A 21,123-nucleotide genomic window follows, 5' to 3' on the forward strand; every position below is an offset into this window, starting at 1 on the left:
GGGGCAACATTGTTATGCGGGAAAGCGCACTTGCGGAATTTTGAATATCCCCTATTGACCATGCAATAATCTGATCGTGCTGTTGTCAGTGTTGGTTCTGCGTGTCGGGTGCAATCAGAATGCTTTTATCTTTTTGGAAGTTCTTAACATTTTTCTGTAACTTTACTTTCTGTTTTGTTCTCTTTTGCTGTATTGAATTTTACTGTTAATGTACTTACCCCCTACAATAATGCCTCTCAAGGCGCTGTAGGTACCTTGAATAAATAAATAAATAAATAAATAAATAAATAAATAAATAAATAAATAAATAAATAAAATAAATAAGTAAATAGTGCGGTTGAGGTGTCTACCGAGAGGAAATTACCAATCAATGCCCGTTTTTTTTTTGTGTGATTCGCATGCCTTGGCAAATGCAGGTGCGCCGCCATGCGGGCTCTTTCTTTTTCAACCTGCTGCACCCGCTGGCCATAGCGTTCGGCACCTCTTCCTCTTTGGCTGCAAGCCCCGTCGCCATGGCGACCCTGGAGAGAAGGGTCGGCCTGGACCCCACCATGGTCCGCCTGGTCATCCCGTTGGGCTGCGTGCTGAACCACGACGGCTCCGCCCTCTACGGGACGGTGTCCGCCATGTTCGCGGCCCAGCTGCAGGGCGCCGAGATGGGCTTCAGCTCGCTGGTTGCGCTTGTAGTCGCTTGTTGCGTGGCAACCATGGGCATGTTCGGTCTCCCGCCCGCCTACCGAGGTGCGTGCGACAATGACAGCCGCGAGCGTCAGTGGAGTACCGAATGTTTCTTTCGTAGAGAAAGGGGAGACTTGCAGACCAGGGTTAGGTGTACCGCGTTAAAGGTGCAGTGAAGAGGAATCTGAACTCGTCTTTTTGACGTGGGAACTCAATCTACACGTTCCGAGCATTCTTAGAAACTTCGATTTATTGCCCTGCGTGCCCAATTTCCCTAATTAAATCGAATTAACGTCCGGCTCCCGCCTTTATTTTTTGAATTCTCCCCCGTACGGTGGGCGGAGTCGACCAACGCGTGGAGTGCCTTTCACCCAGTCCCGTGGCGGCTTGCCGTTCTGCCATCGGCGGAGTAATACGCAGTAGTCCGTAGAAGCAAATAGTCCGCGCGTATTTTTATTTCTGCGGGCTTATTTTGCGGCTATATTGTCTGCGAATGAAACTATTTATTCATAGAAACCTAAAAAACAAAATAAAGCGAAAGCAAAACCTCCACGGAGCTGCCTGAAAGGCACTCCACGCGTTGGTCGACTCCGCCCACCGTACGGGGAGAATTCAAAATATAAAGGCGGGAGGCGGACGTTAATCCGATTTAATTAGGGAAATCGGCCACGCAGGGCAATAATTCGAAGTTTCTAAGAATGCTCGGAACGTGTAGATCGAGTTCCCGCGGCAAAAAGACGAGTTCAGATTCCTCTTCAGTGCACCTGTTTACCGCATCTTTACCCACGCCGCCTCTTTAGCTGCACCTGTTGCCGAGCCCTCTCTGGCCACAGACGTTGCAGTGATGTCGCACTGATGAAAGTAGGAAATGCGCAGCAAGAAATACTTAGCACATTCTAGTCATCAGATTGTGAAACGTAAAAGGTAATGGGAAAGAAGTCGCGTAGGTGAAGGTAGCCTCCATTTTCATAGTTTGAGTGTGCAGTTCGTCGAACTGAGCGGCGGCCGCTCGCTTGCCCGCCATCAGAACAAACATTTAGTTCGTTCAAAACACGGTCGGGATTCGCTATAATATGGTACCGCAAATGGGCAGACATGAGCTTGTTTTTGTATACATGTATTTCGCTGTTTTTCTTTAAATGCAGGAAAGGAGGTCTACGCAATAGGTAGGCTGCTGCAAGAACTGGATCAGGTGTTTCTGAACCGCTTCTACAAGATAACAAAATGCGCTTGACACTAAATATAATACTAAAGATATTTCATATATTAACCAGCTAATCGCCTGGACAGGCAAAATTAAAAAAATATATACTCTCAGTAGGCAGCCAACGGCTCTTTAGATTGACATGTCTGCGGCATACCATTCTTTTTGAAGCCTTGGCTCAAGTTACATGAACACCCTGTACGGAGGCAAAAATAAAAAAAAAACGAAAAGTGACCATGGCCGAGTATTGTGATGCATCGATCTGGAGGCGAATGTATCTGCACTGGCATAGATTCAAATCCCGCTTAGGATGCTGAGGTTGGAACTTATTAATGCAATAGCATTAAAGTCCGCATTCCCAAAAATGGCGGTGTGTCCCGCAAAATTCGCTGACTGTCGGGTCACGTGGCCTTGTGACGTCATCCCAACGTGCCCACGGTGGCAATAACCGGCACCCTGGATTCAGAGGTCCCGTGACCTTCTGACGTCATCACAATTTGCCCACCGTGGTAGTTGGGAACCAGCCCGCCGGATTGCGAGCAACCTGCCCATTGTGGCAGGTTGGTATTGTCGATTGGTAGAGAGAGGTTTCTTGAGATTGTGATGCCATCACAACGTGCCCACGGTGGCAGGTGGGAAACAGCCTACCGGTTGCAACCTGCAACCGTGTCTTGAGAAAACAGTGTACATGTGGTGCAACAACTATAACCAATCCAATCTCATCTGCTGACTCAGCTGTGGGATCGAAGTGCTGACGAGTGTATCAGGAGCAACCCCCAAACTCATTAAAAATGGCGCAAACACCGAAGTAACAATACTTCAGTTCTGTAATCCTGTCGCATTCAATAAATAAAGCGATTTAAGTATCCCCAAGCTTTTCTTTTTTTTGGATACTAGCTGCTTAACGAAGAAGTTCGGAATGCTTCGGAGAGCTCCGACTTGTTTTGGCATTGTCTTCAGCGCGGTTTTTGGACAATGTTCGCATACGTGTGCCGACATTTGTGTCTAAAAGCAGTACATTCTTTAAAGACTCCCTGAATTTTTGCCCTTTGTCGGGAGCGAAGAAGTGAGCACAGTAGTTGTGGAACGACGTCACTGATTCTGCGAGCTCATCTGTGGCCTAAGAACACCTTCCTACCTCAGCGTCACAGCACACTATAAACACGGATACGCATATATGGGAGTAAAACGGAAGTAAGCTGTACTCTTGCGCATTCACTTTACTTACTCCCTTTTTAAGGCGAAAGTCTTTAATGCCTCATCGTTGTCGACAGAAGGCTGTCAATAGAAGTGTCACGCTTTTCGGTTGGTCGAAATGGTTATGACGACAGAGTGCGCGGGTTCGAAATAATGGGGTCACCCACGCAGACGACAACTAATAAAATAGTTGTCGTCCGCTCCGACAGGGGTCGTAAGGCATCCGTGGGTGACCACATTACGTACCTCAATACTGCGAACAGAGCCAAGGATACAACCGAACTTATCGAAGCATAGAGAGAGAGTCGTGCTAAATAAGCAGTCAAAGTCGGCAGTCAAAGTGTGTAGTTGTTCAAAAGTATCTTCTGGCGGGCTAGTTGGTCTGAATCATTCATATTTTAAAACTGCGCGAACAAAAACAAGGACCGAGCAAGAACACAGCTCCAGTTTTTTAGCTCCAATTTAGTGGCCTCATAGTTGTTTTTCCGCGTTCCTGTTGGTTTCGCATTTTTTGCTCAGGTTTTAGTGATCTCTCCATTGCCTTTTACCATGTTCATGTTGGGTGTCATGCTTATCATATGTCTTCTTTTCGTTGTTATTATCTATGCTTCTTGGCGTGTTCGACATGTCGTGGACAAGGCACGTGGCTCGCGATCTTCGTTTTATTGAGGTAAAAATCTGCGCGTGTTTCTGAGTCACTTGTGTGCTGCTAAGGCGCCTGTCTATTATCGTGGAATGTTTGGGACATTCAGAGGAGATAAGCGCACGTGTTTCAAAAGTTACGGATGGGTTGGGGTGTGGTGATGGTATCCACAGAGGGTATAAAAAGACTGCGGCTATCTTTTCAAATAAAAGTTGGAAGTAAACTGCGCTTCTGTGTGTTACTGTGTTCTTGCTCGGTCCTTGTTTTTGTTCGCACAGTTTTAAAATATGAATGTGTAGTTGTAATGTGTAGTCAAAGTGTGTAGTCCAGCACGAACAGTCTCGCAGTCAATGCCAAACAGTGCGCCAGAAAAGGCTTTCGCCATGCAGCACTTAAAGTGCCCCCTGAATTTTTTACTCTTCTCTGTTTGGAGTGCATAGTTGTCGTTCGGTGTCGCAGGTGCGGCCCTCACGGCCCTGTTGCTGGCGGTGGTGGGACTGCCGTCCGACCGCATGGGATACATAGTGGTCGTGCACTGGGTCCTGGACCGCTGCTGCAGCAGCGTCAACCTCATGGGCGACTGCGTGGCAGCCGCCATCCTGCAGGAAAGCCCGTCCTCCTCGATCCCTTGCTTCCCGTCCGGCCTGAAGAAAGCGATACCGGGCTCCGCCGCCTCCGGCTTGGGGCAACGCCGGCCGACGGGTTTCAAGAGTCCAACGCCACCGGCTAGGCCTAACGCCGACGAGAGAGAGGTCCTTAAATCACCCTCGCATCGACAGCTCGACAACTGAGTCAGTCGGGGTGACCCATTTTGAAGTTCATGAAAAGATAACCCACGAGTGTGAAGGAGTGTCTGTATACAGACCCAAGCCATACATGCATACGAGCAATATGAAAAATATATAAAACAACTGTTCTCACTGGGCGGCTGAATTTATAAGACACGTATCTCTTAAACGGCTGCGCGACGATTTGTTTTCCCGTTCCTTCTAAGACAAAATCTGTCAGTCGATTATGCCTGCATATTCTACACCTAGCAAGCATGACCAAAATTTTCACAACTTTCGTCCTTGAAATGTGAATTTTATAACAGAATTGTATTGTGGTTAATTTTATAGCGATTGAATAATATTGAGCTTTTCGCGAATAGCTTTAAAGGGACATTGAAGAGGGTTGTAGACGCAGATGCCAGTTTTACCCATGACGGAACTGATGACAGCGGCACCCGCATTTTTTCTGTCTGTTTCAAGCTTCACTTTTAGTGAAAGTAAAGTATCTCTAGAACGCTGTAATCTGTCGACGCAGGCGTACTTTAATTACTCCTCAGTCGTAGTTTAAGGCGAGGGTGCCGCAAGTTTCTCACAGCGCTGTCAACAATGACTGCAATATTATTTGCTATTTCTGCATACAATTTCAGGGTGCACAAATACTGCTTCTAAAGGCAAACTAATCGAAAATGAAACAAAAATGTGTTTTTCTCTTGCACCTGCCGAGCAGTCGTTGATTGCATGCTAACGCTGTTCCCTTTCTTAGGGCTTCGGCCTATACATTGGTCATTATGATGCATTGGGCCGTTATGACGGAGTGATGCTTTTCATTTGCTTCTTGGTTGGTTGGTTTATGGGGTTTAACGTCCCAAAGCGACTAAGGCTATGAGAGACGCCGTAGTGGAGGGCTTCGGAAATTTCGACCACCTGAGGTTCTTTGACGTGCACTGACATCGCACAGTACACGGGCCTCGAATTTCTGCTCCAAAGAAATTCTATTGCATTCACATTATCGGCAGCATCTGGAGGTCGATAGAGGTAGTAACAGGGCTGTGCCTTCGCAGCCAATGAAAAGAAGAAAAGAGAATCGGAAAGGAATACCACCTTTATATAAATTTCAGCCATGAAACAATTCGAAGTAGGAACCATATCTGGCTTAAAAGTGTGCTCTGCCATTCTTTTTCTTGCGCTTTTTTTTTAATCTTGGCCCCAGACTTCCTCACACTCAGCACAAAGTACGTGACCTCCGCTCCATAGAGGCAGCAACACTGAAAGGTGAACTGCAATCGCATGCATTAGCAACTCGCACTCATACGCTGGGGTAGCGCAGTTGAGCGGGCTAGGTGTACATTAAATCAAACAGACAGGGTGTCGCATGGAGAAGTTTTATTCTCCTGTGAAGAAATAAGCATTTACAGGCACTCAAAACACACGTGACAGAAGTCCATGTGCAGACACTACATCCGCGATTTGGCACATTGTTAACACAGAGCCGTGCGTCCGGAACTCGTCGTAAGCTCGTCTTAAACGGCTTTTTGAAAACAAATAAAAGCTGTATGTGGGTGATTTGGAGTATCACTTTAGTATACAGTCGGCCCTCGTTAGAACGAAACCGGTTATAACGAAATATTGAATGTAACGAAATAATGGCTAGTCCTCTTGTAGATCATTGTAGATAAAGAACTCCGCGATTACGAAGCAACGGCTATAAAGAAGCGAGGCTCCTTCAACTTCGTTATAACGAGGTTCACCCTAGGCCGGTTTAGAGACGCATACACGAGGGTGTATTTTTTCACCAACTGTCAACATGAGAACAATATTGAGCGCAAGTGCGAGCAGCTTAGGCTATCGAAAACGTCGACGCCACTTCTGTGGCGTCAGAGCGCGTGCAATCGGGAATAAAAGTTGATGCGTTGATGCAGTGGCTTTGAGGACGCCCCTAAAGAGTTTCGAATAACTGGTTCTGGTGCGGCAAACGAGGTATAACCGGTGCTGGTTTTGCGAACAAGACGTAGTCTTTGAAATGTCAACAGGTCATTAACAATTGTGCATATATGTAGAGGCCTACATCCACACCGGCTGGAGTGCTGTGGAAACAAGTTTTGCGAACAAAACGCGGATACTTTTTTTTTCTGCGTCTCTATACATTCGCAGTTATGAGTAACCGGCTGGGTTCGTTACTACCCTCAGCCCGCTAAGTGTTAATACCTGCATATTAACTTTCAATTTAGGCTTCTTCCGTTTGACTTCTCATATGCACCACTTCTTAGTTCTCCTGTCTCCCGTTTTGTGACGATATACACTACAGCAAAAACCCCGGAGAACCTTTCAGTGCTATGCTCCAGGGTGAAAGAACAAGATGGGCCCTGTTTGCAGGCATAAATAGGCAGCAGCACATATAGAGCATGTGGACTCTATCCTGCCCATTGCAGCAGTTGTAATGATAACCACTACGCTAGGAAATCTCCGCCCACGGGGCTTAATACCTGTAAATGCCGGTACTGTGCTGAATACGGACGCAGCTTGTGTAGCGAATGCTGCACAGCGACACGTAAGTGCACAGCACTATTGCTATCCAGGTCAGATGGAGCCCACTGATTTCCAGGAACTCACAATGGCAGAGCATGCGCCAAGTACGCAGCATTCTTGGGTTGCTTACTAGATAGTATCATGCAGTCATTCTTCATTGTCTCTGCATCGTGTGAAACATTTACATATTTAATGATTTCATTATGAAAATGTGTGCAAACGTGAGCAGGCCTGTCTATATCGGTGGACCTGTCCATTCCAGAGCAAAGGAAGCAGAATTTTAAAGCGGATACTCAGTTTAACGGACAATGATTGTTCTTGAGGAGTGAAGCTGCATATATATATATATATATATATATATATATATATATATATATATATATATATATATATATATATATATATATATATATATATATATATATCTAGCGAAGAATACGCTTCGTTAAAGGAAACATATTTATTCGACTCGGCGTTTCGATCGGAAGACCGATCCTGAAGAAGATCGGTCTTCCGATCGGAACGTCGAGTGGAATAAATATGTTTCCTTTAACGAAGCGTATACTTTGCTATATACTCATGTAAGCAGTCTAGTACTTCATGCTCCCGCAACCTATATATATATATATATATATATATATATATATATATATGCGTGCAGATCACCCTTAACGCAGCAGTTATGAATGAAGTTATGACTTCAGTTGTTCTGCTGCATCACATCACTCCAGCACTCTAGAACTCTAGACAAGACTGCTCATGTTCGCACTAATCGTATGTTCTGCTTGTTCATGAACCCTGACCTACATTTGAATGCAAGCACTCATATCGAGGCTCCTTTTGTAGTTTACATCGCAGTGTTTCCGTCACGAAGCCCGGCACTAGCAATACTCTAGTTGCGACATAATTTAGGAATGGTAAATGACCACGAAAACTACGCGCTGGTGTTTTCATGCATACAGCCAATAGTTCCAATACAGCAAGCTTTTCAGCATGGATGGTCACTGATATCGGGAGCTATTTTTCATATCGGAATAGGCACTACAAAGTGTTTTCTTTCGGTGAGTTAATTCAAATTTGTCCGTGGCTTGCTCAGAATAACGCCCTTGCAGGAATTCTCGCGACAGAGAGCAGTAATTATACATCCGAGATCAAGCCCTCCACTTGCCATAGCTTTCAACTACCATGTTTACTATCGCAACATGGCCCAGGATACAGAGCGGGCTAGAGTATAATACTAGACCCAGTCAGGCAGATCCATACGGTGTGATGAAATCCAAAACTGCAGCTTCGCAGCCAGGATTTCGTGTGTCGCACAAGTTGCCCCCCTGTGAAGCCAGCAGAAGCCGTTTGACACCTTCTGCCTCACTGTACCACAGCAGTGGGACAACAGCCAAAATCAGGCTTAGGGCTGCGCACGTTTCTGCTAGCGCTCATGCCAACAACACATCACCTTCTTAAAGCTGCATAGACGGCAAAATATGCTAACGTCACACACGACTGCTACACGAGTCGAGAAGCGATTGTCAGTCGCAAGTGCTAGCGGGCAGGAAAAGGGTAAAGTGGACATGAAAATGCACTGTCGGCCAGTTCTTGCAGATTTCACCACTCGGAATGTTTAAAGCTTTGCTCGCAATATTACCAGGAAGTCTCGCGTTAGTACAGTCTACCCAGCCAATATCCTATTCATAACTTCAATTCCTGCACGGAGTGTTCACGAACCACAGTTCAAAGAATAAGGGCCATTTGTCGGACTACATCTACTGAAGCCGAAGGAATACAATCTCAGAGTGTCTGTTTTACTGGCCTCACACATTTATCCAAGACATTCAAGCCAGGCCCCAAATGCGGTAGTATTTTTCAACTCAGGCCATCCCAATCCACTTCTCCACTTCTTATGAAGGTTTCTTCTTCCTGAGACCGCTGTCACCTCTCAGCTTCTGAGCTCTGACCATCCTCTATATATAATCACGGTACCCACACTTCCTCCTCAGGAAATTTTCCTTCATTAAGGTTCACTGCTCCAGAAACCATTGCCACTTCCAAGCGCATTTAAGGCTCAGATCATCTTGTACACACAGACGCGACGTCCCCACTTCCTCGCTTCTTTTCTGATGAATGTTCCCTCCCCCTGCCGGCGCTCTCGACTCAACGCTTCTTCCGGAGTGGGACCATCAAGCACACACATTGGCTTAGCGTCTCCACTTATACGTTCCTCTTGATAAGGGTTTACTCCCCAGGTCATCACTTCCACCATACTTCTGTTCGACTAGGGCCATCCAGTTCACATGGGCACAGTATCACTTCATTACTTCCCTTCAGGAGAGTTCGTTTTCCCCGGTTGTTCAGTCAGCTCCGACTTCGTCGGTTGCCCCAATGGGCGGCAGCCGCGCCAGAGGACGCTCTCGAGGTGGCGTCGGCGGCGGGCTACCCCACTGTCATGTGGGCCAGTCCAGAAGCTCGGTGGCCATCCGGGCAGCCGCTCCTGGAGGCTGACAGCGAATGCCCGCGTCCAGGTTGAGCGACTCCAGCTGCAGAGGCCTTCGCGGCGGCGAAGGCTCGTCGTCCGCCATGGAGGCCGCGTGAGGGAACCAGGCACCTTGCTTGCCCACCCCCGTGGTGGGCAGCGACCGGGAGGCGCGTATCTCAGCCGCGGCACCTCTGTGCAGCTGTACGGCGAGCTGACGAGCGCGTACCAGGCCGCCCAGCGCCGCCGCTGCCCGGGCGGTGTTGTTGGCCCGGTCCAGCTTCCCATCTGCTGGGAAACATAAAAGTTTCGCGCACATGGTCCCTCACTTTAATCTGTCTCTATACTTGATTACAGGTCTTAACGAAAGAATGCTACAATCGTCATTTTCTCCGCCCATAGTTCATCATCCCTCTGTGCTGTGTTCTGCATATACAGGGTGTTTCACCTAAGACTTTCTGCAATTTTTAAAAATAAGCTATTTGAATTAGATGAGCGCTTTTTCTGGCATAGCATTGTCAGTGATGTAGTACATCATAATGAAGCTAAGACATGGTAATTAGCAGGCTTGTTAACCAATATTTAATAGTTAACTTTTAAACTATTACAATTGGGCTCCTTAATTATTGAGAGGCATGTAGCCCACCGTAAGTAATGTCCATATCCGTTTTTAGAATTTCGAGAACGCGATTATCCTCGGCGCTGTGGCCCAACAAATTTTGGCTATCTCGACGAGTTAGGTTCACTGGAGAGGTTGCTTTGCCTGCAAGCTTCTCAAACCGCATGTATTTTGGCGCGATGTAGGCGAAATTTGTTGGGCCACAGCGCCGAGGATAATCGCGTTTTCGAAATTCTAAAAACGGATATGGACGTTACTTGCGGTGGGCTACATGCCTCTCAATAATTAAGGAGCCCAACGGTAATAGTTTAAAAGTTAACTATTAAATATTGGTTAACAAGCCTGCTAGTTAGCACGTCTTAGCTGCATTATGATGTACTACGTCACTCACAATGCTATGCCAGAAAAAGCGCTCATCTAATTCAAATAGCTTATTTTTAAAAATTTCAGAAAGTCTTAGGTGAAACACCCTGTATATCGAAATGTATGCTGCGGCCATAACCTGATAAGCATGCCGCTACACCCTGGGTCCCTATGCCCCTCTGGTCGTGTCGCGTACTCGTTGCAGGCTTAGTGATACTTACTGAGCAGCTCTTCTTGTCGATATGGCTTCTTGAATATGCTGTTCACGAAGTCGGTGCTAATATTCGGCCTCTGCAGAAACAAGCAAAGCAAAAGAGGAGGATAACTTGCTGGTTGAATCGCTCCCGCTGAGTAGGCAGCCTGTTGCAGGATGTATTTGCCGTTAAACATTGGCGCCGAGAACAAGCAGAGCAAGAAAATGTGAAGAGGACAGGAGGGTTAAAGTAGGAGGAGAGGAAGAGAAAGCACTTGCGCGATGATTCAGCGCTTCCGCGGCGCCCCCTACGCGTATGGTTCAAGAAACACCGAGTGAAGACAAATGGAGAGGAGGACGTACAAGAGAGGTGGAGGAGAGGAGGTGAGAAAGCAAGCGCACCACATCATTTTCCTTTTACCACCTCGCCTTCAATAGACTGTCAGTGTAATGCGTCCAATATAGTGACTTAAAAACAGCGGTATGAAATTATACGGTAGAATTTTACGTAGAGACTAATTACGGTTCCCTGGGTGTATTCTTTTAGTTTCTTATGAGTGTCCAGATTGTGAAGACTCCTTGAGATCTTGGTTCGAAAACCGTGGACAAGAAATCTCAAGGACCATTCCTTCAATGCATTCTGCGTTAATAAGCTCCGTGGCTCTTCGTCGTTGCCTTAGGTGAAGGGGAAAATTGTACTGCAAGATTTCCACACTCTACCTCCCCCAGATGGGGCCCATTCGGCAACCTAGATTAAGTGACCACATATAGATGGCACATTCCTTCAATCGCCCTTAAAGGTTATGGCCAAGATTCACGTCGCTCAATGGGTAATCGGGGCAGTTCCTGGCAAAAAAAAAAATACACGACGGCGGCACCCCAGAATTTACTATCTAGAGCTGTTGCGCCAATAACATCGGAGTATTCTCACATCGGTAAGCATACAAAACAGAAAAGTTTGCAGCTTCATGTAATACAACTTACCACCGCTTACTACGACTCTGATTCATCGACAGCTATTATAAAGGTTTAGAACCGTCGTGCTCTAAATACACTGACTACAGCAACTGCGATCATACGGCAAATGCTCCTATTCACAAATCGTTTGCAGCTCAGTGAAGGCTGCGGCGATCAGAGCCAACCGGAACGGCGTGTGCTGCTAAACGTGTTCCGCCGTGTCCCTCACCTCGTGATTGGTGGCTCCATCCCTGGGAAGGAAAGAGCACCAGTGTGACTCGGCGAACGGCATATTTAAGAATAATGGCGGACCACATCGCAGCAGGCCTCTGCAGTGCTGTGTTCGTGCGGACTTTCAAATTACTACAATATATATTACTAAACAGTCCCTGCTCAGATATCTAAGGAATTAGTTGTTGTTTTCCTTGGCCCTGATGGGACGAGAGTGCTCTACATTTCACACTGCTTCAAACGACTAGTTATGTCCAGCAAGAGTTTCAACAGAACGTGTTACCGTACTGACCGTATGAACATCCGTACTGTGCTAAAACTATTTGCGGTGCTGAATGCGCCGTTCACTGAGCTATCATGTGGCGCCCTCTGTGTGCAGAGGCGAGAACAGCGCAAGCACTTATTCATGCCGCTTCGCGCAGAGGACTTCACCAGCCTGCAGCGCGAAAAAAGGTGCCACTCCCCTCTGCTCCTCGTTTGTCCTTGTTACGCCAAATATGCGGCAGAACTGGGAAGCGTGCGTATAACAGCTGTCGCTGTATTATGGAGCCAGTGCCTGATTCCTAAGCCCACTGCAGGTGGTGAGCGATGAAGTCCCTCCTTGTTGAAAATACAGCTCTATAATTTCTGCATACATTCACTCTGCACAAAGTCTGCAAAATATCTTGACCAAACCACATGCACGCACTTCACCGGCTACCCCAAGAAAGCAGCAAATACTTCAAGAGCCTTCCTCGAAGTACAAGCACCCCTTTCTAAAAGCACTGTCTAGTAAGCCTGGACGGCCATTTTGCTTGAATGATGTAAGCGCATAATATTCCCAGCCCGACGATAATTCAACGATACACTCACATTTCTCAGCGACGTCGCATCAAACGTGCTGGCGACAAGGCTGTTGCCGTCTCCGCCATTCTGTGCCACTCTGCCTCCTGGCTGCACCCCTGCAATGACGAAACAAAACAATGATCTCCTCTGTAACACCTGAATTCAACGGCGTCAGAACTATCTTGGGCTTCACTTTCCATTTAAATTTATCCTAGTCACAAATTTCAGGTTTCAGTTATCTAGAAATAAAGCATCTGTGATCGCACTTACGGAAAATTTCGACCACTTGGTGTTTTTTAACATTGCACAGAATACAGCCGCTTCTATAATTTCATCTCCATAGAAAGGCAACCTCCGCGGCCGGGATCGAAGCCGCGTCCTTCGTGTCAGCAGCCGAGCACCATAACAACAAGGCCACCACGGCGACAGATGGTCGGATGACAAAAATCAAACAGAACTGAACGAAAATAATGGTTTCATAGCAGCCTTACAATCAAAACAAGTCTTCCGTCCATCGCACAGGAGCAAACTACGGGCACAAGGCGCGCTGCAATTGCTCCGAGAAAACATTGCGCGGAATAAGATGACTTCGTCGGTTTCGCTTTCAGCCCGCTCACACAATTAGAAGTCTACACTCATTTGATGTTGTACGTCGTTTTAGTGAATTGCCTAATTAAAAGCCACAACAGGGCGCACATATATGGATGAAAAGTCAAGCGACAGTGACTGCCAAATTCTTCCACGCTGTTTTGTGCGAACCAGCATGGCACATTGACAATCACTAGGTCGTGCTTATCTGTTCTCGTTTCGTGATTCACTCGCAGTACATAATTCCTGACTGCCGATGTGACTGACGTTAAGTTCTCTCCACAGCGCGTGTCGATCGCCTTCCTCTCCACATTCACGCCAGTCGTTTTCGACCCGACACTCTAAACATAAAGGAGTAAAAAGGGAATAAGGTGTCCTCTAGTGCACTCCCTTCCATAAATATGAGTGAGATAGAGCACACCTTACTCCCTTTTTACTCCCATCTAGGCATTTTCGTGTTTAGATGGTTTGGTTTATTAGGGTTTAACGTCCCAAAGCGACTCAGGCTATGAGGGACGCCGTAGTGAAGGGCTCCGGAAGTTTCGACCACCTGGAGTTCTTTAACGTGCGCTGACAACGCACAGCACACGGGCCTCTAGAATTTCGCCTCCATCGAAATTCGGCCGCCGCAGCCTGGATCGAACCCGCGTCTTTCGGGTCAGCAGCCGAGCACCGAACCACTGAGCCATCGCGGTGGGTTTTTTCGTGTTTAGAGTGCAGAAAGCGATTACATGGTTGTTTCTTGTTTATTCCTTTATACCCTCAGGAACAGAGGCGGTGTGTCATGAAATCTTAAAACAAGCGAGATACTACACAGGCTAACCCTGGGAACGCGAGGTCACTCCTCCGGATGAAGAACTTGACATAGAACAGGACATAACACTGAGAATACAAACAACCACGCTCAAGCTCAAACAGCCTTCACGCAGGTTACTTAGAAGACTATTCAATGCACTTACTGTGGCATAGAGATGGACCTATACTCCATCGTATGGGCCTGTCAAGACAACATGCAAATATAAAGAATAAAGGAGCCGACGATTGAGCAATGGGAGGAAATGCTGTCGAGCTCGGACATGAAAGTTCAGCAGGAGCTGACTGAAAGGGCTAGAGCGACTGCAAGATTTTATGGACTCCCTGAACAAGGGAACCAGCCAACAATTTTAATCCCAATTAAAATGTTTTCATCATCGTCATCCGTAGCGACGCAGTTTGGGCCAATTGAGGCGACCTCTCTAGATCGTGAAAATAGCTAATACTATTTCACCTAAGTTCTCATATAAAGAAACGTGTAGTATTGTAGAGGGCTTATCTGAAGAGCAATTGCGCACTTTTGCGACTTGAGCCTACGACAGTACAGAGGGCAAAACACGTGCCTAGAACGACGTAACTGTGGGTTCCGCAGCTCCCAGAGCCGCTGCGACCAGGAAGGCAAAAAATGATGATGAAATCCTACAAGTTTAACTGCACACGCTTACATCCACACTATTTTTGACCAAATGTTATCGCTAGATATCGCGTGTTCCGCCCGAATCATGCCCAGATCATGTTCTAGACAAGCGTTTTGCCCTCTGTACGTTAAGCTATGCCTAAAGCCGACATAACTCGATACGCCGTCAGGCTTAAGCGGCCGTGTGTGGCGTTGCCAACTACAGAATGTCCGCCCTAGCAGCGGCCCACGGCCAACGGCTAACTGGAGCACAGAGCGAGAGACGCATGTGTATCGCATACCAGCGGCGGGCGGCAACTTGGTCTGCTGCACGGTGAGCTCGGGCAGCCTCCATCGCTGGGCGTCCTGGTCCCAGACGCTCTGTGCCTTGACGGCCTCCAGGTCGGCGTAGTTGGAGTCGCGTCGGATGCAGGGCTGCACCTTGTCCAGGATCTGCGACAGAAGCCGCATCTGCTGGTCCTGGCGGCGGATCGTCTCCAGGTAGTCGGTGCGCTCGGTCTCGAACTCGCGCTGCAGGTCGCGGACTTCCTGCTCGAGCGCCTGGATCTGCAAAAGCCGGAAGTGACGAAGACGTAGACGTGTCGTAATTGGTCATTTCCAACGGTTCATTTCACAGCCCTTAGTGTGTTAGCCTAGCTGGCCTGGTTCCACTTCGTCCCATCCACGTTGCCCGTTTTCCCTATAGCGTAAGAAGGCTCAGAGAGAATTATGGACAACCGCATACATATGTGAAAAGCTAGTTGCCAGTTCGGAAGCACGGCCCCTCTACCCTCGTGCGCACCCTTCGGTGGATGCCATCTAAGACAACCGATTCCGAACCGGAGGCCCCAACCCGCGCTGTGAAGCAGGGAATACTTAATTCCACTTGGCCACGAATCAGCCCAGTCATTCTAAAGAACTTCGACTATTTGTGTTTAATAAACAAACGTTTAGCGGGCCAGCTAACGCTAATCACTAGTCGTACCTGGAGGGTAAGTATCTGTAATTTTTTTTTTTCACTGCTCTGGCGTCACTTCCAGAAGACAAGGCAAATTTGAAGCACGCGTAAAGACAGATTTGCTATCTAGGCCGTGCCGTCATTTCCAGAAGGCAAGACCGGTGCAATAGATGAGAATATACGGTTTGGAAAACAAAAGGGAGAAGCTGATAGTCATCATGGATATCACAAGAGGTGAATGAGGACACAGAATACACGTGCTACTCGAAGGTTTATTAGCTACGCCGCCAGGGAACAAGACCTCTTGGCCTGTGCCTAGGCGGCAGCCCCAGGCCCCTTGGCCTTAGTGCCGGGGGGCCGCAACGCCTTTTCTGTTAGACAATAAAAGTTTATTCACTCACTGAATCGTATATGCACGCCAAGCAACAGAGTCTATTTCACTGTCAAGAACAGTTTCTGTGTAAGGGTTGGCGACAGCTCACATTAGGCGCGGTATGGCCATAGTAGCATTGACAAAGGCTGCGTATCATCTCCCTACTTGTTTCAGAACATGTAAAAGCTGTGTTCACATCCGAACTTTTGAGACATTAAAACCTGGAAGCTACGCTAGATACTAGAACAATCAGTGGGCAGTCAGACAACGTGCATCAAACGTGCACCGTCCGGCCATTCCATGTGCTTTACTGCAGCTTCGTTTTGTACTTTCTGATTTTTAGGCTTTGACGCCAGCATGAGTACAGAGTAACGCTGAACCGGTCTCCGAAGACACAGAGAAGAGCCACGATACTCACTTTCCTCTTCGCCTTTCTGATCATCGAAGACTTGACCTTGAGCTCGGCGTTGATGTCGTCGTAGTCCGGCAACATAGTGCGGTCATCGTCGTCCACCTTGGCCAGTGCCTCTGTCAGGGAGACCGCATCAGTGCAGATGCGATCTTTGAGTGCTTACCTTTCTAGAGTGCCACGGTGAAAGCAGTGAACTCTTGATTACAAAGCTACATTCAAGAATACAAAGTTTAAAACTAGGGTGATGTTTTCTTGTAATAAAAACAGCGCAAGGACACAGGACGAGAACGGAGAGTAGACACACACGGCGCTGAACTTGCAACTACGTTTATTGGAAAAACACGCTGCTTTTCAAGGCAGGGCGTCAAGAAAGCGCGCGCATGCGCTTTGTCAAAAATACACTTATCGGGTAATAAAATGTCTCCTAAAGGCACGTGTGATTATCGGTGCTAACCACTGTTTAGCAACTTCATTTCCTTAGAGGACAATGCTACTGAAGGCTGGCTGACACATCTGTTTCCTTTCCTCAAGATATGAAATGCCTCTGCTACTTCCCTCGTGCTACGATCATTATGTGTGAACAAGATTTTCTTGTTCACACATGTTTTCTTGTGGTCGCTAAAGCGCAATGAGTCTCTTAGCCCGAAAAGTGCCCCAGAGCAATTAATTTAAAGAAGCTTCTACATAATATAGGTTTCGTATGTCAACTTCGAAGCCATGCGATTGCTGAGATGACCCTTGAATATTCCTCAACCTGAAACCTTTTTACCTTCACGTTCTATTCTTCTATTTGGCATGTGTTTCGAATATCGAACGGAATAATTCGAAACTGCCTTCGCGCTGAAATGAACAAACTCTTCTGTAACTTCCAGCAATTTGGATTCATTTCGAAGATCCGGAGCGTCAAAAACACAGTGAATGTCTAAGAATAATAAGTGGTGTGCACAAACAAATAACTGCGTAGTACAAAATAGAACTATAGAATTTTCCTTCATTAAAATTTCCTGAAGTCTGATTTTTTTACCCTCTGAAAATACGCCGAAAACCTCGGTTCCCCTCTACCGCATCGTTCATATTTTTGAAGGCTATCCACGAAAGTAATTAAACTTTGGCAATTAACATTACTAGGATGATAGCAATGATTTTGATGGTTTCCGGGCGCAAAACGTAATTTCTTGTGGCATATGCAAGCGCGGTCTTTCTTTTCGTGCTGATGATCACATGTCAAATAAGAGTAATACTTCATGCAGGAAATGTTAATACGCAATACAGCCCCCAATTTATGTCGAGACAGTGAAAACCCTACTACTGGAAGCTTTCGTTCTTAGAAGGGACAGAAGAGCACGTTGACTAGTAATTCATCAACACAGCAAAAGCATAACAAGCACGGCGTTCCATAATTGGTAGAGCTTCCGCGAACTGTCCGTTTTTCTCCAGCCTTCCCCATGTAGTTTCCACACTGCACCGCTAGTGCCGACAGGAGGAGGAAATGCTTCAAAGACAGAGTAAGTCGTGCTCTATGGCGTAGGGTGTTGCAGAGGCCTCTTGAAGTCTCGGCCACCTTCCTCACCTGCCAGGGCGCGAATCCTTTTCTCCGCGAAGCTCTTCCTCTTGGCGCGCCTCGCCTTGAGCTCGGTGTCGTGTTTCTTCTCGCCACCCAACATCCGGCCTTGCAGCTCTTGCAACCTGCGCAGATGTCGGCAGCCCCGGTGACCAACGAAAGCTTTACGGAGTGCTAAATGCGATAAAATGAGTATCGTCATCATAATCATCACGTCTACTGGAGGGCAAGCGATTGCCCCATTCAGATCTCATTAGCTATGTAGGCTTCGGTCACCTTATTCCCACAAACTTCCTAATTTCATCTGTTCACTAGGCTCTCTGCTGTCGCCTGCATCGCTTTCATTTTCTTTAAACTCATTCCGTTACCATAACTGACCATCCGTTGTCTGTTATTCCTTTACATCTCTCGGTCACGTCTCTTCCATCTTCTTGATATCGTCCAGCATATCATAAGCGAATTAACCCATACGGAACAAGAAGAGAGTAAATTGTCCTTCAGCGCACGCTTTTAGGGGCAGGGTATTCTGTCCAAGCCCTGGGGTAGATTTCCATCGATCGATAAAGATATGGAATACTTATGACAGGCAATGGAAACAAATTTCCTCTTCAACATATGCGAAGTTCTAGCAGCTACGAAACATAATTAACGAGGTTTAAATCTCCCCTATTTGCTAGCCTCAAGACCTCCACTGCCGCGTTTAAAAGACTCCTCCCATTGCTGAGCGCATCAAGTTACTAAGCTTTATGGTGACAGTATGCCTCTGTTTCGAGAGCTGCCCGTTGTCAAAAGAAACCTGCGCTTAAAATACCCTTTAAGCGATGAAGGTTGCTGATGGTATTGCCAAATATCCAGGACACAGTAGTGCACATGGCAGCTATTCTTAAATATGTAGCTATTCTTGAATCTCACATTTCTGAGATGATGATGATAACGCAAATCCCTCACTGGGTCCAATAGAAAAGTTTGCACCGTCCAGGAGGGGCCCTTAGTCCAAGGCCCCTGTACCGTTGGAGTTTACCTGGCCTACTCTACCAACTTGCGTTGGCCATCTATGTCCGAGCTGGACAGCATGGCTTCACGTTGGTCAGAGATGGTGTTGCGGATAGGGGGACTACCGACACTGAGAACCACATAAGAGAATGCGTGCTGACTGCGTGTGCAGCATGCAGACTCGTTAGGCCCCCAGCACACTACACACTACACTCTCAACACGAATACACCTATGTGGGAGTAAAAAGGGCTGCCCTTTAGCGCACTCTTGTATAAAACTAAGTGCGGTGGAGGACGGCTTACTCGCTTTTTACTGCTTCCTACATAAAACGTGGACACTATCACGTTTCTGCGAATGGTTTTAAAGAACATATCAAGAGCGAAAAGCTCAGCTATAAGGAATGAACATGGTGTACTTGCCGTTCAAGAGCTCTTGCTTGCATCTGCGCCAGGCTTGCTGGGTCTCTGTGCGTTGGAAATGAACGGTGTCAATCATTCAATGTAGTCTTGAAGACACACGACTGGAGCAGCCGAAACGCTACATTTTGGAAACACCCGTTAGCCACTGACGGCCCCAGGACAAATGGTCCCTTCTTCGGAACTTTGCTGGAACTTGCTATAAAAATCCATCAACTGTGACTCGTTCAATATGCGGCTACTCTTCTCCTGGTCTCATCAGCATCCTGCTGAGCGCATGTGAGCAAAAAATTTAGTCCTCTAATTTTGATGCACAGCTGGACAAACCCGAAAAAAAAAAAAAGACGCTTCTCCTCGATTCCAAGAGTACCGATTTTGCCTCTTTGAAATGTAGAGTATCGTTACTCTGGTGGGGAATTTAATTAAAGGAGTATAGACACCAAGTTTCTGCTTGCGCGTCTACTTCTTTAAAATGATGTGTTAGATATTAGTATACGCGGAGCACTTCGTGGTATCGGCCTACGACTGCTAAAAATTTATAATTGAATTAGTTCTTGATGCTGTTTGGTTTCGGTTTTATCGACCGAACGATGGCTGTGAGGTATAATCGTTGCTTAGGTGATGTGAAGCATCACCAAAATTGCAGTACAACTGCTGATGCGTTTGCTATCACTGCAGCTCTTGAAGCAGGTTGGCTTGAGTGTTGTAGTCAATTCGAACTACGAATCAGTGATTACAATGTTGTTTTTATTGTGCCTCGCGTGACCTAAACACGAAATACACATCACAACCATGGCTTGGCTGCTGAAACCGAAACAGTGTACAGAAGAAATTTAATTATGTTTTTTAGCAGTCGTAGGCGAACACCGCTGGGAGGCTCATGTATTCCAATGTCTAACGCATCATTTCAAAAAAGAAAACTCGTAGCTAATATATGTAGTCTATAGTCATTTAATTTCTACTGCTTTCTCGTTTAATTTTGTGCACTTTCTCTGGTGTTTCTAACATGACGGCAGGTGGGGTAACTGTCCCATTTAACGCTAAGTTCACCTGATTCAATCTATTTTCGTTTTAAAAAGCAGGAGTGGGCTCGCGTGCAAAAAAGCGGTGAAGAAGTGCTCACTCTTGACTCCCGAAGCACGGCGACGCATTGGGCGCGCGGATCGCTGGTTTCTCAGGAGATCCAACCGGCTCGGCCCACCTCCCCGTCGTTTCCTGCTCGTCCACTTTCAGGTGGTTGTTGTTCACCTATGCACAAGAGGGCGCTACTTTGTTTTTGTGTGTTTCCAAACAACGAGGATGTGCCGTCTCGGTTACAGAGTATAGAAGAGAACAAATGCGCTCACGGTGTGCCGCAAGCGTAGAAGACACTGTCTTAACGAAGTGTATGCCACTCCCACCACATTCTCTCTTTTATTCCCCACAGGCCAACCACCGCGTCTCAACTCCCACCCGACAAACGCCAACAATTTTTTTAACGCGTCAGCATTACTATTATACTCAAAATCTGCCCGTCCGGTGTTGCGTTACGCCACCACTACTCGCCAACCTCTGCCCTCACTCCTTCCTCGCCCTCCAGAATCCTCCGCCCACCACCAAACAACCCACCCCATTCGCTAGAGGCTTCTCTACCAAAAATAGCTCACCTCAATCCTCCAGAAGACCTACACTAACTATCAACCCACCATTTGCCTTCCAACCACCTTCATCGTCCAGAAG

General features: G+C 46.9%; 2 protein-coding genes across 2 annotated transcripts in view; one reads left to right on the forward strand and one right to left on the reverse strand.

Annotated features, from left to right (window-relative positions):
- Window positions 1-4,531, forward strand: part of LOC149365925 (excitatory amino acid transporter-like) — a 34,745-nt gene extending 30,214 nt beyond the window's left edge. Inside the window, exons 8-9 of the mRNA XM_089569446.1 lie at window positions 417-741; window positions 4,182-4,531. Coding sequence (XP_089425572.1) covers window positions 417-741; window positions 4,182-4,513 — 657 coding nt within the window. The 3' untranslated portion in view covers window positions 4,514-4,531. The remainder of the gene's footprint in view (window positions 1-416; window positions 742-4,181) is intronic.
- A 3,148-nt stretch (window positions 4,532-7,679) lies between these two features.
- LOC149365926 (osmotic avoidance abnormal protein 3-like) overlaps window positions 7,680-21,123 on the reverse strand; it is a 57,357-nt gene continuing 43,913 nt past the window's right edge. Inside the window, exons 9-16 of the mRNA XM_089547325.1 lie at window positions 20,528-20,652; window positions 19,408-19,452; window positions 18,004-18,119; window positions 16,440-16,549; window positions 14,993-15,257; window positions 12,701-12,789; window positions 10,689-10,758; window positions 7,680-9,773 (exon numbers count right to left, since the gene is read on the reverse strand). Coding sequence (XP_089403451.1) covers window positions 9,457-9,773; window positions 10,689-10,758; window positions 12,701-12,789; window positions 14,993-15,257; window positions 16,440-16,549; window positions 18,004-18,119; window positions 19,408-19,452; window positions 20,528-20,652 — 1,137 coding nt within the window. The 3' untranslated portion in view covers window positions 7,680-9,456. The remainder of the gene's footprint in view (window positions 9,774-10,688; window positions 10,759-12,700; window positions 12,790-14,992; window positions 15,258-16,439; window positions 16,550-18,003; window positions 18,120-19,407; window positions 19,453-20,527; window positions 20,653-21,123) is intronic.

This window comes from Amblyomma mixtum, chromosome 1 (genome assembly GCF_055824585.1).
Source record: "Amblyomma mixtum isolate Tamu chromosome 1, ASM5582458v1, whole genome shotgun sequence".
In the NCBI taxonomy this organism is placed as follows: domain Eukaryota; kingdom Metazoa; phylum Arthropoda; class Arachnida; order Ixodida; family Ixodidae; genus Amblyomma; species Amblyomma mixtum.